Genomic DNA, 13892 nt, shown 5'->3' with positions numbered 1-13892 from the left:
GACCAGGCTAAGTAGCTTAAAAAGCGTCAACATCTCAGTAATTGCTGGATAATATGATTAGCCAGTAGCTAATGAGAAGATTGTTTGTAGTCGTGCACCTGCACAACACCCAAGGGATCTACAGTTGGATTAAAGTGGCAAGTGAGATATTTTATTTTCCCCACTGTCACATTGTGGCCACCAGTATTTTTGGCAAAACCTACAGTCTTTTTCACTCCCTTTTCAATTCTGAGACAAATACGCTCCAACTACACAGTAGAGTACTCTTTTTTTTCAATGAAGCCCCATCACTCTGAGTTACTTTATTACACTTCTATATCTATCAGTGAAGAATTTCAAGTCAGTTTATACACATCCATTCACTTCACTCGACCTCCGTCTGTGATTGAGATGCTGCTACAAATTTAAAGAGTTTGCCTTGTATTTTTGCTAATGTGGCCACAGATGCTGACCTCATATGTCACAAGCAATCATATCCACTTCTGTCTAGCCTGAGCCTTGTTTGTCCCAAAGATATTTTCTTTGCCATCTCCCAGTCTCTTTTATTCCCTCCATGCTAGAACACACACATACACACAAACAAGCACACTCACATGCGCGTCTGCATGTACCCACACTTACATACACACGCACGCACGCACGCACGCACGCACGCACGCACAGTACACCCCAAGGCAGTGCGATGAGTTGGCCCAATTAATGTTTCCCCCAGTTGGTGGTGCTAAAAACAGACAGGTAGGGTTAGAAGGTAGTGTGGAATTCATCCTTGCCCTCTTTGGTGCATCAGCTTGGCACTGTGACCTAATTTAGTCTGTCAATGTAATTCAGCACACTAGGAACAGGTAGAAATATCCATCAAACCTAACAAGCTAACTCTAATGTAATAAAATGTAATGTTAAAAAGCTTTTGTTCACTTACATTTAGCCAGTATTTAGACAGTAACTTTGGTAGCTGTGTAAATTTTTTTAAACATTTAAACATTCTAAAACATCTTTATAAATATAGGTAAGGTTTAAAGCAGATCATATATTTATTTTAATACCAATTAATTTGTTTATATTTACAATTGTAAGAGTTTTATCTGTTTGTTTTTTTCTGTGTATTAATTAATTTGATTTATTTACCCATTTTCTTTTTTATTTGTTGCTTCCTTTATTCAGTATCTTTACTTGGTCAGAGTCTTTGTGGAGTAGGAGCATATCCTGGGAACACCAGGGGAGGGGTGAAGGGATTTATGTGACACTGGTTGTTTGCAGTTATTTGTATACTTATTTATTTATTTACTTATTTATGCTTCATTTACATTTTGATGTAACATGTTTTACTCCCATCTAATTTACGACCTCCTAAATCATCAATGTTAATATTGTGCTTTCTGAATCCTAAAACACTTCCATATATCAGCATCAATCAAATCACTAGCCGAGGTACCAGATACAAACATTATATTAGTTTTATTCCTATTTGCCTGGTCAGACAGGTAGTTTAATAGTCAAAACAATAACTAAATTCCAATGATGTATGTTTAAATGTTTGTTTAATGGTGGCATGAAGCACTTGATGATGCAACTGTAGTATTTGCTTCTCATTATCTTCTTTCCTATTGCATGCCATGATAAATGGATGGACTTGGAAACTGAACAAAGTGTAGTGCTATAGAAACCTGGCATAATACTAGAATAATTCACTAAAGTCGAATTTTTTTCAGATACTGAGAAACACCTACGATGCTAGCCAGACGTGAAAAACATTTTTTTATACATAGTATATCGTCCAAGGAAATAAACAGCTCGGCTCACACCACTGTAATGTTAGTCAAATTATCTGTGCTGTTTTTTTTTCTAGGGTGAAAATATTATATGCTACACCAGAGACATAAAGGGTATAATGATTTTGGGTTTATACAGTTTACACAGTTGCTCAGAATTTTTACATCTCTTTGTAAGCTCATGTTCTTTTGAGTAAACTCTAAATTATGATCCATTTTTAGTATTTGTTTGACTTTACACCTTACACTGATTTCAATTGTCCTCTTTGTATCCTAAAAACAGTTTCTTGGAAACCATTGTACATATTGTACTAATCTGATTTTTTATTAAATATTCAAATGTATACAGGCATGAACCTAACATGAACCTAAGGCATGAACCTAACTTCATGAACCTAACTTCTGCTTAGTAACATTTTGTTAATGGGAGCAAATAGAGAAAAACATCCAAAATGATGACATAAACAGGGTAATTTTGGTAATCTGAAGGAGTCATAATCCTTTTAATCCTGTCTTTGTTCTATGCCTTTCAAATTGCCTTAAGCTGTGTTAATTCTGCATTTGTCAGTTGGTCCTATCATAGAGGGCAGTGCAAAAGAGCTGACTCTGTGCTAAAGATAGATACAGAAGTGCCACACAGCTAGCATGTGCACGCACACAGAAACACACACGCACACGCATCCCTAATTCACATGAATATTAATCTTCTTTGTCTATTTATTTTTCTCAGATGACGAATCCTTCTATCCAAAATGACTTTAGTTACTACAGAAGGACTCTGAACCGCATGAGAATTAATAATGTCCCAGTAAGTATCTGTAAAAATTAAAGTCACACTTATCAGCATGTATATTAGGACATCGTGTCCTAACCTTATTGTCTTTTTCTTATTTTGTCATATATCTTATTTCATTCTTACACTCTAACTTTGTATGTGTATCTATACAAGTGCTGCCTTTAAAACTTTTTCATAACACACTCATGTACAAAACAGCCTTTTGGGGATATTTGAGAATGAGAAACTGCTGCCTCCAAAGGTCAGATAAATTTCAGGTGCTTGCATTGGGAGGTGCATTGAGGACACACTCATGCACCTGTAGCTCTGCACATACTATATAATGTCCCCTGAGACACATTTCTCTGAACTGAGATCTGTCTAACATTCACCCAGGAGATACTCCTTGTGTTGATCCCAGAGGAGGTAGGCTGGTAATCCCCTCTCAATCCTCCTTGCTGAACTCAGCCACCCTTCAGCCATGGCAGCTCCCTAGAGCCCAAGCACACTAATTTAGCTCACTAGCCTTAAGCCACTAAGCATAGCGGGTGCTAACTAGTGTTAAATTTAGTACTTGTTTATTTTTTTTGACTCTGAGAGAATTTGCAGGTGGATGTAATATAATATACTATGAATTCAATCATTCATGAAATTGAACAAGATTACCATGAGGATTCGAAACATTTTCTTTTTTTTTTGTTTGCTATTTTTTTAGTCATGTAATAATAACTACAAAACCATTAGAATAAATAATTGTCTGTGATTCTGTAATTAAGAATGGCGTAAACATTCTATTCTAAAAAAGTTACGGTTTCCAGAACATTCAGATCTGCTACAGGTCAAGCAGTGCTGCTCATCACACCACTTTATCAGCCTCTTTTTTGACTAGCCCAGCCAATTTTCATAATTAATAACATCACATTAAAAATTGAGATCATTTTAAATGTGCTGTGTTATTAATGATGTATTAGCAGGGGCCAGTCTTTGCACCATCCTGCAGAGCTTAGTCCTGATACACCTGATTTTCATGAAACTGATTGAATCAGTTGCTTCAAAAGTATCTGAATATTACAGGCAGGTGTTGAATTACAATTTGTAGCAAGAGTGTTTAGCATCCGTGATATATTCACACTGGTAAACCCTGCACTTGTACCTCATTCATTTTTGTGCAAAAACTGTCTGTGCATGTAATTAAATTTGAATTGTTGCTTTCTAAGTTTAGGCCTATTGTTCTGTTAACATTTTTGACATAATATGGTTAGTAAGATTAACTGTTTCAGTTCTCTTTCATTCTCACCTTGTAATTGTTTTCTGCAAATAAATGCCTTTTGTTTTGCAGACGGAAGGAGAAAATGAGGTCAACAACGAGCTAGCCAATAGAATATCTTTATTTTATGCAGATGCCACACCTATGCTGAAGGCTTTGAGTGATGGCACAACAAAGTTTGTATCTGAGGTAAGAAATGCCAGGCTATCTAATTTTGTCTTATTGGCAGGGCACGGACACAAAACCAACTGCTCTGACAATAAGATATGAAAGGGAAAAAATTATACAGAAAGATGTTCTCTTTTTCTACAGAACAAGAACTTACCTATTGAGAACACAACAGATGTGTTGAGCACTATGGCTAGTGTGTGTAAAGTCATGCTAGAGACACAGTAAGTTGTTCTTCCTCTTTTATTTGAAATTACAGGCACTCCACACTTTATGAACATTCCCTTTACAAACTTTCATGGATACGGACAAACCTGTCCTCAAATTTAGGTTATTATGTTTTTTAATTTGTTATTTTGTTTTCGGATTTGTTATTTTGTTTTCGGATTTGCTAATGTGTTTTGCACTTTTCGGCCACCGTATCTTACATCATTGGGAGATACGCAAATTCATGTTACGAACGGTCGTTCTGAACATAACTCGTTCGTAAGGTGGGGAGCATCTGTATATGTGTTATGTATATGAAATATACAGTATCTCACAAAAGTGGGTAAACCCCTCACATTTCAGCAACCATTTCAGTATTTCTTTTTAAGGGATAATACTATAGAAATGAAACTTGGATATATTATAGAGTAGTCAATGCAAAGCTTGTATAGCAGTGTAGATTTATTGTCCTTTGAAAATAACATACATCCAAATATGTCATGTATATGTCATAACATGTCAAAATAGCTGCCAACAGAAGTGAGTAACCCTAAGTGAACATTTCAAAACTGTGTCTAAATTGTCAACATTTTGTGTGAGCACCATTGTTACCTACACTGCCTTAATCCTCCTTGGTATGGAATTTACCAGAGCTGCACAGGTTGTTGTTGGATGTTAGGCGCTTCTCCACTTTCCGCTTGAGGATGCCCCACAGGGGCTCAATAAAGTTCAGGTCTGCTGACATACTTGGCCACTCCATTACCATCAGCTTCCTCAGCAAGGCAGTTGTCATCTTGGCGCTGTTTTCAAGGTTGTTATTATTGGAAAGTTGGAAAACTGCCGTTCAGGCCCAGTTTCTGAAGGGAGGGCATCATGTTCTGCTTCACAATGTCGCACTACATGTTGAAATCCATGAACCACAGCTCCCCAGTACCTGCAGCACTCATGCAGCTCCAGACCATGATGCCACCACCATGGCAAGATACAATTTTCTTGGTTCTCCTCACCAGGGCGTCGCCACACATGCTGGATGCCATCTGAGCCAAACAAGTTTATCTTAGTCTCATCAGACCACAGGACATAGTTCGAGTAATTCATGCTCTTGGACAGGTTGTCTTCAGCAAACTGTTTGCAGGCTTTCTTGTGAGCCAGCTTCAGAAGAGGCTTCCTTCTGGGATGACGGCCATGCAAACCGACTTGTTGCAGTGTGCGGCGTATGGTCTGAGCGCTGACAAGCGAACCTTTCAATTCTGCAACCTCGAAACCTCTGTATGACCCTGGCCACTGTACTGTAACTCAATTTCAGAGTCTTACCAATCTTCTTATAGTATAGGCCATCTTTGTGGAGAGCAACAAATCAAATCCTCAGATAGTTCTTTGGCATGAGGTGCAATGTTAACATCCAGTGGTCAGCATGAGAGAATTGTACTCAAAGCACCAAATTAACTACTACTCTAATACAAGATACAAAAATGTGTATGATCATGACAAAAACATGATGGTTAAGGGACATACAGCTATCACTTATGGTGTACTCACTTTTGTTGCCAGTTATTTAGACAATAATAGCTGTATGTTGAGTTATTTTCATAGGACAACTATACTGCTATACAAGCTGCACTTTGACTACTGCAAAGTATATCCACGTTTCACTTCTGTAGGATTGTTCCTTGAGAACTAAAATGTTTTTTGTGAGATACTGTGTGTATGGAAAAGTTCATTTATTTCAGTAATTCAACTCAAGTTGTTAAAGTTGTGTATTAAATAGATTTAGTGCACACAGACTGAAATAGTTTAAGTCTTTGGTTCTTTTAATTGTGATGACTTACATTTAATAAAAACCCACAAATTCATCTCTTCTGGAAAGTATGTTCATTTACTGTATATGTACTCAATACTTGGTAGGGGCTTCTTTTGCTTTAATTACTGCCTCAATTTGACCTAGCATGGAGGTGGTCAGTCTGTGGCACTGCTGAGGTGGTATGGAAGCCCAGGTTTCTTTGACAGTGGCTTTCAGCTCATCTGCATTTTTTGGTCTCTTGTTTCTCATTTTCCTCTTGATAATACACCATAGATTCTCTATGGGGTTCAGGTCTGGTGAGTTTGCTGACCAGTCAAGCACACCAACACCATGGTCATTTAACCAAATTTTGTGTGTGGATAGGTGCCAAATCCTGCTGGAAAATAAAATTAGCCTCTTTAAAGCTGCAGGAAGCATGAAGTTCTCTAAAATATCTTGGTAAACAGTTGCGGTGACTTTGGTTTAAAAAAAAAAAACGTGGACCAACACCGGCAGATGACACTGCACCCCAAATCACCACAGACTGTGGAAACTTAACAGTGGACTTCAAGCAACTTGGGCTATGAGCTTCTCCACTTTTCCTCCAGACTCTAGGACCTTTTCCAAATAAAATATAAAACTTGCTCTTATTTGAAAAGAGGACTTTGGACCACTGGGCAACAGTCAAGTTCTTCTTCTCTTTAGCCCAGGTAAGACGCTTTGACGTTGTCTGTGGTTTAGGAATGGCTTAACAAGTGGAATAAGGCAACTGTCAAACTGTCAAATTCTTTGACACGTCTGTGTTGTGGCTCTTGATGCCTTGACCCCAGCGTCAGTCCATTTCTTGTGAAGTTCACCCAAATTCTTGAATCGAATTAGCTTGACGAGCTTCTCAAGGCTGCGGTTCTCTTGGTTGGTTGTGCATCTTTTTCTTCCACACTTTTTCCTTTCACTCAACTTTCTGTTAACATACAGCACTCTGTGAACAGCAGCTTCTCTGGCAATGAATGTTTGTGGCTTTCCCTCCTTGTGAAGGGTGTAAACGATTGTCTTTTGGACAACTGTCAGATCAGCAGTCTTCCCCATGATTGTGTAGCCTGGTAAACCAACTGAGAGATCATTTTGAAGGCTCAGGAAACCTTTGCTGGTGTTTTGAGTTCATTAGCTGACATGTCACCAAAGACTTGTGTGCATTGAATTTATTTAATTCAAGAGTATCACAATTTGATTTAAGTTGCTAAAATAAATGAACTTTTCCGTGACAAATGTACTGAGATGCACCCATGTATGTGTGTGTGTGTGTGTGTGTGTGTGTGTGTGTGTGTGTGTGTGTGTGTGTGTGTGTGTGTGTGTATGTATATATATATATATATATATATATATATATATATATATATATATATATATATATATATACAGTATTGTTCAAAATATTAGCAGTACAATGTGACTAACCAGAATAATCCAGGTTTTTAGTATATTTTTTATTGCTACGTGGCAAACAAGTTACCAGTAGGTGCAGTAGATTCTCAAAAAAAAAACAAGACCCAGCATTCATAATATGCACGCTCGTAAGGCTGTGCAATTGGGCAATTAGTTGAAAGGGGTGTGTTAAAAAAAATAGCAGTATGGCATTCAATCACTGAGGTCATCAATTTTGTGAAAAAACAGGTGTGAATAAGGTGGCCCTATTTAAGGATAAAGCCGGCACTTGTTGAACATGCATTTGAAAGCCTGAGGAAAATGGGTCGTTCAAGACATTGTTCAGAAGAACGGCGTACTTTGATTAAAAAGTTGATTGGAGAGGGGAAAACCTATAAAGAGGTGCAAAAAATTATAGGCTGTTCAGCTAAAATGATCTCCAATGCCTTAAAATGGAGAGCAACCATTAAAATGGATCGAAGAATAGCCAGAACGGCAAAGGCTCAGCCAATGATCAGCTCCAGGATGATCAAAGACAGTCTGGAGTTACCTGTAAGTACTGTGACAGTTAGAAGACGTCTGTGTGAAGCTAATCTATTTACAATTTGCCAAAGAACACATGAACTGGCCTAAAGAGAAATGGAGGAACATTTTGTGGAGTGATGAGAGTAAACTTGTTCTTTTTGGGTCCAAGGGCCACAGACAGTTTGTGAAGCAGTGAAGCATGGTGGTGCAAGCATCATGATATGGGCATGTTTCTTCTACTATGGTGTTGGGCCTATTTATCGCATACCAGGGATCATGGATCAGTTTGCATATGTCAAAATATTTGAAGAGGTCATGTTGCCTTATGCTGAAGAGAACATGCCCTTGAAATGGTTGTTTCTACAAGACAATGACCCCAAACACACTAGTAAACGAGCAAAGTCTTGGTTCCAAACCAACAAAATTAATGTTATGGCATGGCCAGCCCAATCACCGGACCTTAATCCAATCGAGAACTTGTGGGGTGATATAAAAAATTCTCTTTCTAAAGCAAAACCAAGAAATGTAAATGAATTGTGGAATGTTGTTAAAGAATCATGGAGTGGAATAACAGCTGAGAGGTGCCACAAGTTGGTTGACTCCATGCCACCCAGATGTGAAGCAGTTTTAAAAAACTTTGGTCATACAGGATTGCTAAATCCTAGAAACAAAAATGTTTGTACAAAATAGTTTTGAGTTTGTACAGTCAACGGCACACACTGCTATTTTTTTTTTTAACACACCCCTTGTTTGTTTTCTGAGAATCTACTACACCAACTGGTAACTTGTTTGCCATTCTGGTTAGTCACATTGTACTGCTATTATTTTGAACAATACTGTGTGTGTGTGTGTGTGTATATATATATATATATATATATATATATATATATATATATATATATATATATATATATATATATATATATATATAGGGAGAAAGGAATAGTGGTGAACCGGCGACAGGGCCATGGGAGGTCAAGGCTCATTGATGCACGTGGGAAGCGAAGGCTGGCGCGTGTGATCTGATTTAACAGAAGAGCTACTGTAACTCAAATTGCTAAAGAATTTAATGCTGTTAATGCTCGACAGGTCAGGGCTGTTTTGGCAGCAAAAGGGAGACCAAATTAATAGTAGGCAGGTGGTCGTAATGTTATGCCTGATCAGTGTATAACATTGTTTATGGACTCTTTGCAGCGAGTACCGTTGCCGTTTCAGCAGTGAGGCCACTGTGTCATTCTGTTTGCGTGTCATGGTGGGCGTCATCATACTCTATGACTATGTACATCCTGTTGGTGCATTTGTCAAGTCCTCCAAAATAGACGTAAGTAGACTTTAACAATAAAAAACATTTTTTTCTTGCAAACAAGCTAATGCCAGAATGGATTAGTTTAATATTAAGATTATATAGAAAGTTTAAAAGTGTCTGAATTCTGTTGCCAGATTATGAGTGTTTATCTAATTAGACTTAAACAAGCCCGGTTTTACTCTTAATGCTTGTTCTTATAAGCATTCTTGAAATACATGTTACATATAGCACCTTTAAATAATCAAATCAATCAGAAATCACGAATCAAACTTTCTATCCATCAGAGTGAGTATAATTATTCTAACCTCACTGCAATATTTGTCACTGAACAGATGAAAGGATGCATTAAAGTTCTCAAGGATCAGCCCCCAAACAGTGTGGAAGGCTTATTAAACGCTCTCAGGTAAGTAACAGACAAGAAATTATCTGCACTGGAATCATAATACAAAAATGTTGGTCAGCACAGTCCAAGCACAGTGGTGTGTAATCTTTTGAATTGAAGAGAAAAAGTTTAACAAAAGCAATGTTATATCAAGTATGTGTTGCGAACCTAAGCATTTTTTTATTGTATGCACAGTCACACTGCGTTTTACTTTGACAGAACACCTGTAAATCTGCCTATTTATGCAGTTATCCAATCAGCCGATAATGTCAGCAGGGCGATGCATAAAATCATGCAGATGCAGGTTAAAAGCTTTAGACAATTTTACATTAACCATAAGAATGAATGATCACAAGAATATATGCACACACACTATCCATTTTGTTGGGAACTCATGTACACCTGCTTGTTAATGCAATTATTCATTCAACCAGTCAGGCATCAGCAGTGGAATGCATGCAGATACAGTACAGGTCAAGAGCTTAGGTTAATGTACACAAAATATCGTGATGGGAAAAACATGATCTCAGTCACATTAAACATTGCAACAGTGTTTGTGCCAGATGGTCTGGTTTAAGCATTTTAGAAAGAAATGGTAACCAGTGGCATTTTTATTTACAATAGTCTCTTCAGACTATACAGAACTGTGCAAAACAATTTCGGTTAACTGTAAGACAGCTTACAGAAACACCTTATATATTAGAGAGGTTATAGCGGAATGTCCAAAATGTTGGAAGCTGTGGTCATTCAATGACTACTCTTTACAACTGTGGTGAGCGGAAAGTCATTCAGAAATCACAGCACATGGATCTGAGCTCATGCATATTGTGCTCCTGGCAGATGATAGCCTGACTGGATATTTGAATCATGAACATGCCACTTAAAGCATAAAGTGCATGGTGAGTGTGTGTGTATATATATATATATATATATATATATATATATATATATATATATATATATATATATATATATATATATATATATATATATAAAACAACAGGTGCTATCAAAGCTGTCATCTGTATGCATGTCAATTTTATTTGATTTGATTCCCATTTCTGTTAGTCATATTAAATATACTTTTTAATTTATAGTTAAAAAGGCTCTCTACCAAACCTGCTGTGCAAAAATGTTCCATATGCATTATCAAATTAAATTTCAGCTTTGTCTCATCACCAGCTGTGCGTGTTAAATTTCTATTTTGAATGCAGGGTTGTGAGTTAGTCTGAGAATACAGGACAGAAATGTGGCCTCTCTTTTCAATATTTTCTGATTATTGAAGCTTTGCTATTTTTAGTTTGTTAAGTCTTCTATTACATTTTTATTTTAAATGTACAAAGAAAGAATTTCACTGCTGTAATGTGTGTTAAGAGCAAAAGCCTCATTTTTTCTTTTCCCGTTTCTAAATGCAAAATGAGTAACACGTGAAAATACATTCCAACTATAGAGCTGTTAACAGACTTGATGTAAGTGCTTCACTCATACTCTAGACTACCTGCTAATGAAAAACATATGCAGTTATTTCAGAATGAAGTCACAGCAAAGAATGGAGGTTATATTAAGTACTCATGAGAGCTGAACACTAGTCACAACAAGATGTACAGTGCCCTTTAGAAGTCTTGGCACATTGATTTCCAATATGCAGTCATTTGTTACTGGTAATGGGCATGATGTTGAGTGAGAAATTAGCAATGTAGCTTCTGGGCAGGTCTGCAAACTAACACTTTAAACATAAGGTCAGGGGTTCAATCCCCAGCACCACCAAGCTGCCACTGTTGGACCCTTGAGCAAGGCACTTAAACCTGTCTGGTCCAAGGGTGCTGTACCATTACTGACCCTGTGCTCTTACCCCAGCTTCCGAACATCACTGGAATACGCAAATACATTTTTACTGTGCTGTGAAGTACATGTAAAAAGTATAAAGCGGCACCTTTAAATCTGTCTTCACATATATGTTAGGAAGCTGGGGTCAGAGCTCTGGGTCAGTCATGATACTGTGCCTCTGGAGCATCGAGGGTTAAGGGCTTTGTTTAAGGGCCCAAAAGTGGCAGCTTGGTGATACTGCGGTTTGTACCCCCTAACCTTCCGATCAGTAACCCAGAACCTTAACCACTAAGCTACCACCTCCACTGTAATAATATAAAATGTAATGATAAAAAAAGTAATAATATAATAAAATGTAATAATAAATGTAAAATAAGTGTGTATCAAAACCAATAATTGTTCATTCTTATGGTTTATAAATGGCCATTTTTGCATGAAACACGATGAGGCACTGTAATAATAAAAATAGGTATATATAGGTACAAAAGTGTGTGGACTTTGTGCTTTTTGAACATCCCATTCAACAGTAAGGTCCAATCTTGCTTTTATAATAACCTCCATTCTTCTGGGAAGATGTTAGATTAGATTTTGGAGTGTTCTAGTGGAGATTTGTTCAAATTCAGCAACAAGGGATTTAGTAACTTAATGTAGCATGAGGAGGCCTGGGTTGCATTTACAGCCTCTTTAAAGAATCACATATGGCCAGAAAAGTCAGGTGTCTATACTTTTGTCCATATAGTGTATCTTCATAGCCATTTCATCTAGATTTAATTTAAAATTGTTTTCTGGGCAGGTACACAACAAAGCATCTGAATGACGAATCGACTGCTAAGACCATCAAAAGCATGTTGCAGTAAGCAGCAGCTCGGGGATACACACCACTGGCCTCACAAACGTGTTCAGGGGACACTCTCCCTCCCAAGGAACAGCAATGCAAAGAATGTTTTTCCTTTTTTTTTTTTTTTTTTTAAACACCAGTAGGACAATTAACACTTTTAAAAGTGCATGCTTTTCCTATTTTTGGTGTTTCTCTTTTTTCTTTTTTTGTGCCAAATAATTTTTTCCCCCTAAAATCTTAGTTCTACCCCATATGGCCATATTAATGATGGCAGCTACAAATTCTTCAATTATTTTTGTAATTATTGGGTTAATATTGCTTGTTTTCCCATAAAAGGGAGGGAGAATGCTTTTGACTTGAAAAAAGTATATTGATAGAGAAATATAAATATATATTTTATTTAGTTTGAATTAATATTTAATATTATGTGCTCTGCATGACACAATGTTGTATTTAAGGAAAAACAGAAACAACTAGTGTTTCAAAATTGACTGCTTGGTTGTGTGAGAGTTCCAAAAAAAATGTTTTGCTATAAAGATGGTACTAGTAAAAAGCATTTCAAATTGTAGTAATGTTCAAATTTTATATTTTTTATAGGTTTTGATTTATGTTTGGGTTTTTTTTCATAGCTGTGATTTTCTTCTTTGAAAACTAGTTTCAATATTTCTGGTGAATTAAAAGTAAATTTTTGATGTATGATGACATGAAATGTGATGTTTAAAAAAAAATAATTAAAAGATGGCTTCATTTTTGTAACTATTAGTTTTAATTGTTTTCAGTGGGTTTTTTTTTTTTGTTGTTGTTTATTTTGTTTCAGTAGACATTCATTTGTACTGAAAAAAAAACAATATATTTGGTATTCATTATTTGAAACATTACAGTAGTAATGTTAGTAGTAAAATTTGTCGCTTGTTGCGTAATGATTGAATGTAATGTGTTTTTTCCGAAGGATGGCCAGTTTATTAAAAAAATATATATATATATAAAATAAAATAAATATATATATATATATATATATATATATATATATATATATATATATATATATATATATATATATATATATATATATATATACAGTGAGGAAAATAAGTTTTTGAACACCCTGCTATTTTGCAAGTTCTCCCACTTAGAAATCATGGAGGGGTCTAAAATTGTCATCGTAGGTGCATGTCCACTGTGAGAGACATAATCTAAAAAAAAAATCCAGAAATCACAAGCTAGAATTCTGACCCTCAAAGACCTGTTAGTCTGTCTTTAAAATGTCCACCTCCACTACATTTATTATCCTAAATTAGATGCACCTGTTTGAGGTCGTTAGCTGCATAAAGACACCTGTCCACCCCATACAATCAGTTAGAATCCAACTACTAACATGGCCAAGACCGAAGAGCTGTCCAAAGACACTAGAGACAAAATTGTAAACCTCCACAAGGCTGGAAAGGGCTACGGGGAAATTGCCAAGCAGCTTGGTGAAAAAAAGTCCACTGTTGGAGCAATCATTAGAAAATGGAAGAAGCTAAACATGACTGTCAATCTCCCTCGGACTGGGGCTCCATGCAAGATCTCACCTTGTGGGGTCTCAATGATCCTAAGGAAGGTGAGAAATCAGCCCAGAACTACATG

The 13892-nt window shown here is 36.6% G+C and overlaps 1 protein-coding gene across 3 annotated transcripts in view; it reads left to right on the top strand.

The window, feature by feature from the left end:
- fam49bb (family with sequence similarity 49 member Bb) overlaps positions 1-13028 on the top strand; it is a 68177-nt gene extending 55149 nt beyond the window's left edge. For all 3 annotated transcript variants that reach the window (XM_083530032.1, XM_083530034.1, XM_083530033.1), the window contains 6 exons: positions 2500-2577; positions 3884-4000; positions 4124-4203; positions 9108-9234; positions 9552-9622; positions 12222-13028. In XM_083530032.1, coding sequence (XP_083386158.1) covers positions 2500-2577; positions 3884-4000; positions 4124-4203; positions 9108-9234; positions 9552-9622; positions 12222-12285 — 537 coding nt within the window. In that variant the 3' untranslated portion in view covers positions 12286-13028. The remainder of the gene's footprint in view (positions 1-2499; positions 2578-3883; positions 4001-4123; positions 4204-9107; positions 9235-9551; positions 9623-12221) is intronic.
- Positions 13029-13892: the final 864 nt, after the last annotated feature.

This window comes from Silurus aristotelis (genome assembly GCF_946808225.1).
Source record: "Silurus aristotelis genome assembly, chromosome: 25".
Taxonomy (NCBI): Eukaryota; Metazoa; Chordata; class Actinopteri; order Siluriformes; family Siluridae; genus Silurus; species Silurus aristotelis.
The sequence above is the reverse complement of the archived record's forward strand: the minus strand, read 5'-3'. Positions and strand labels throughout refer to the sequence as shown.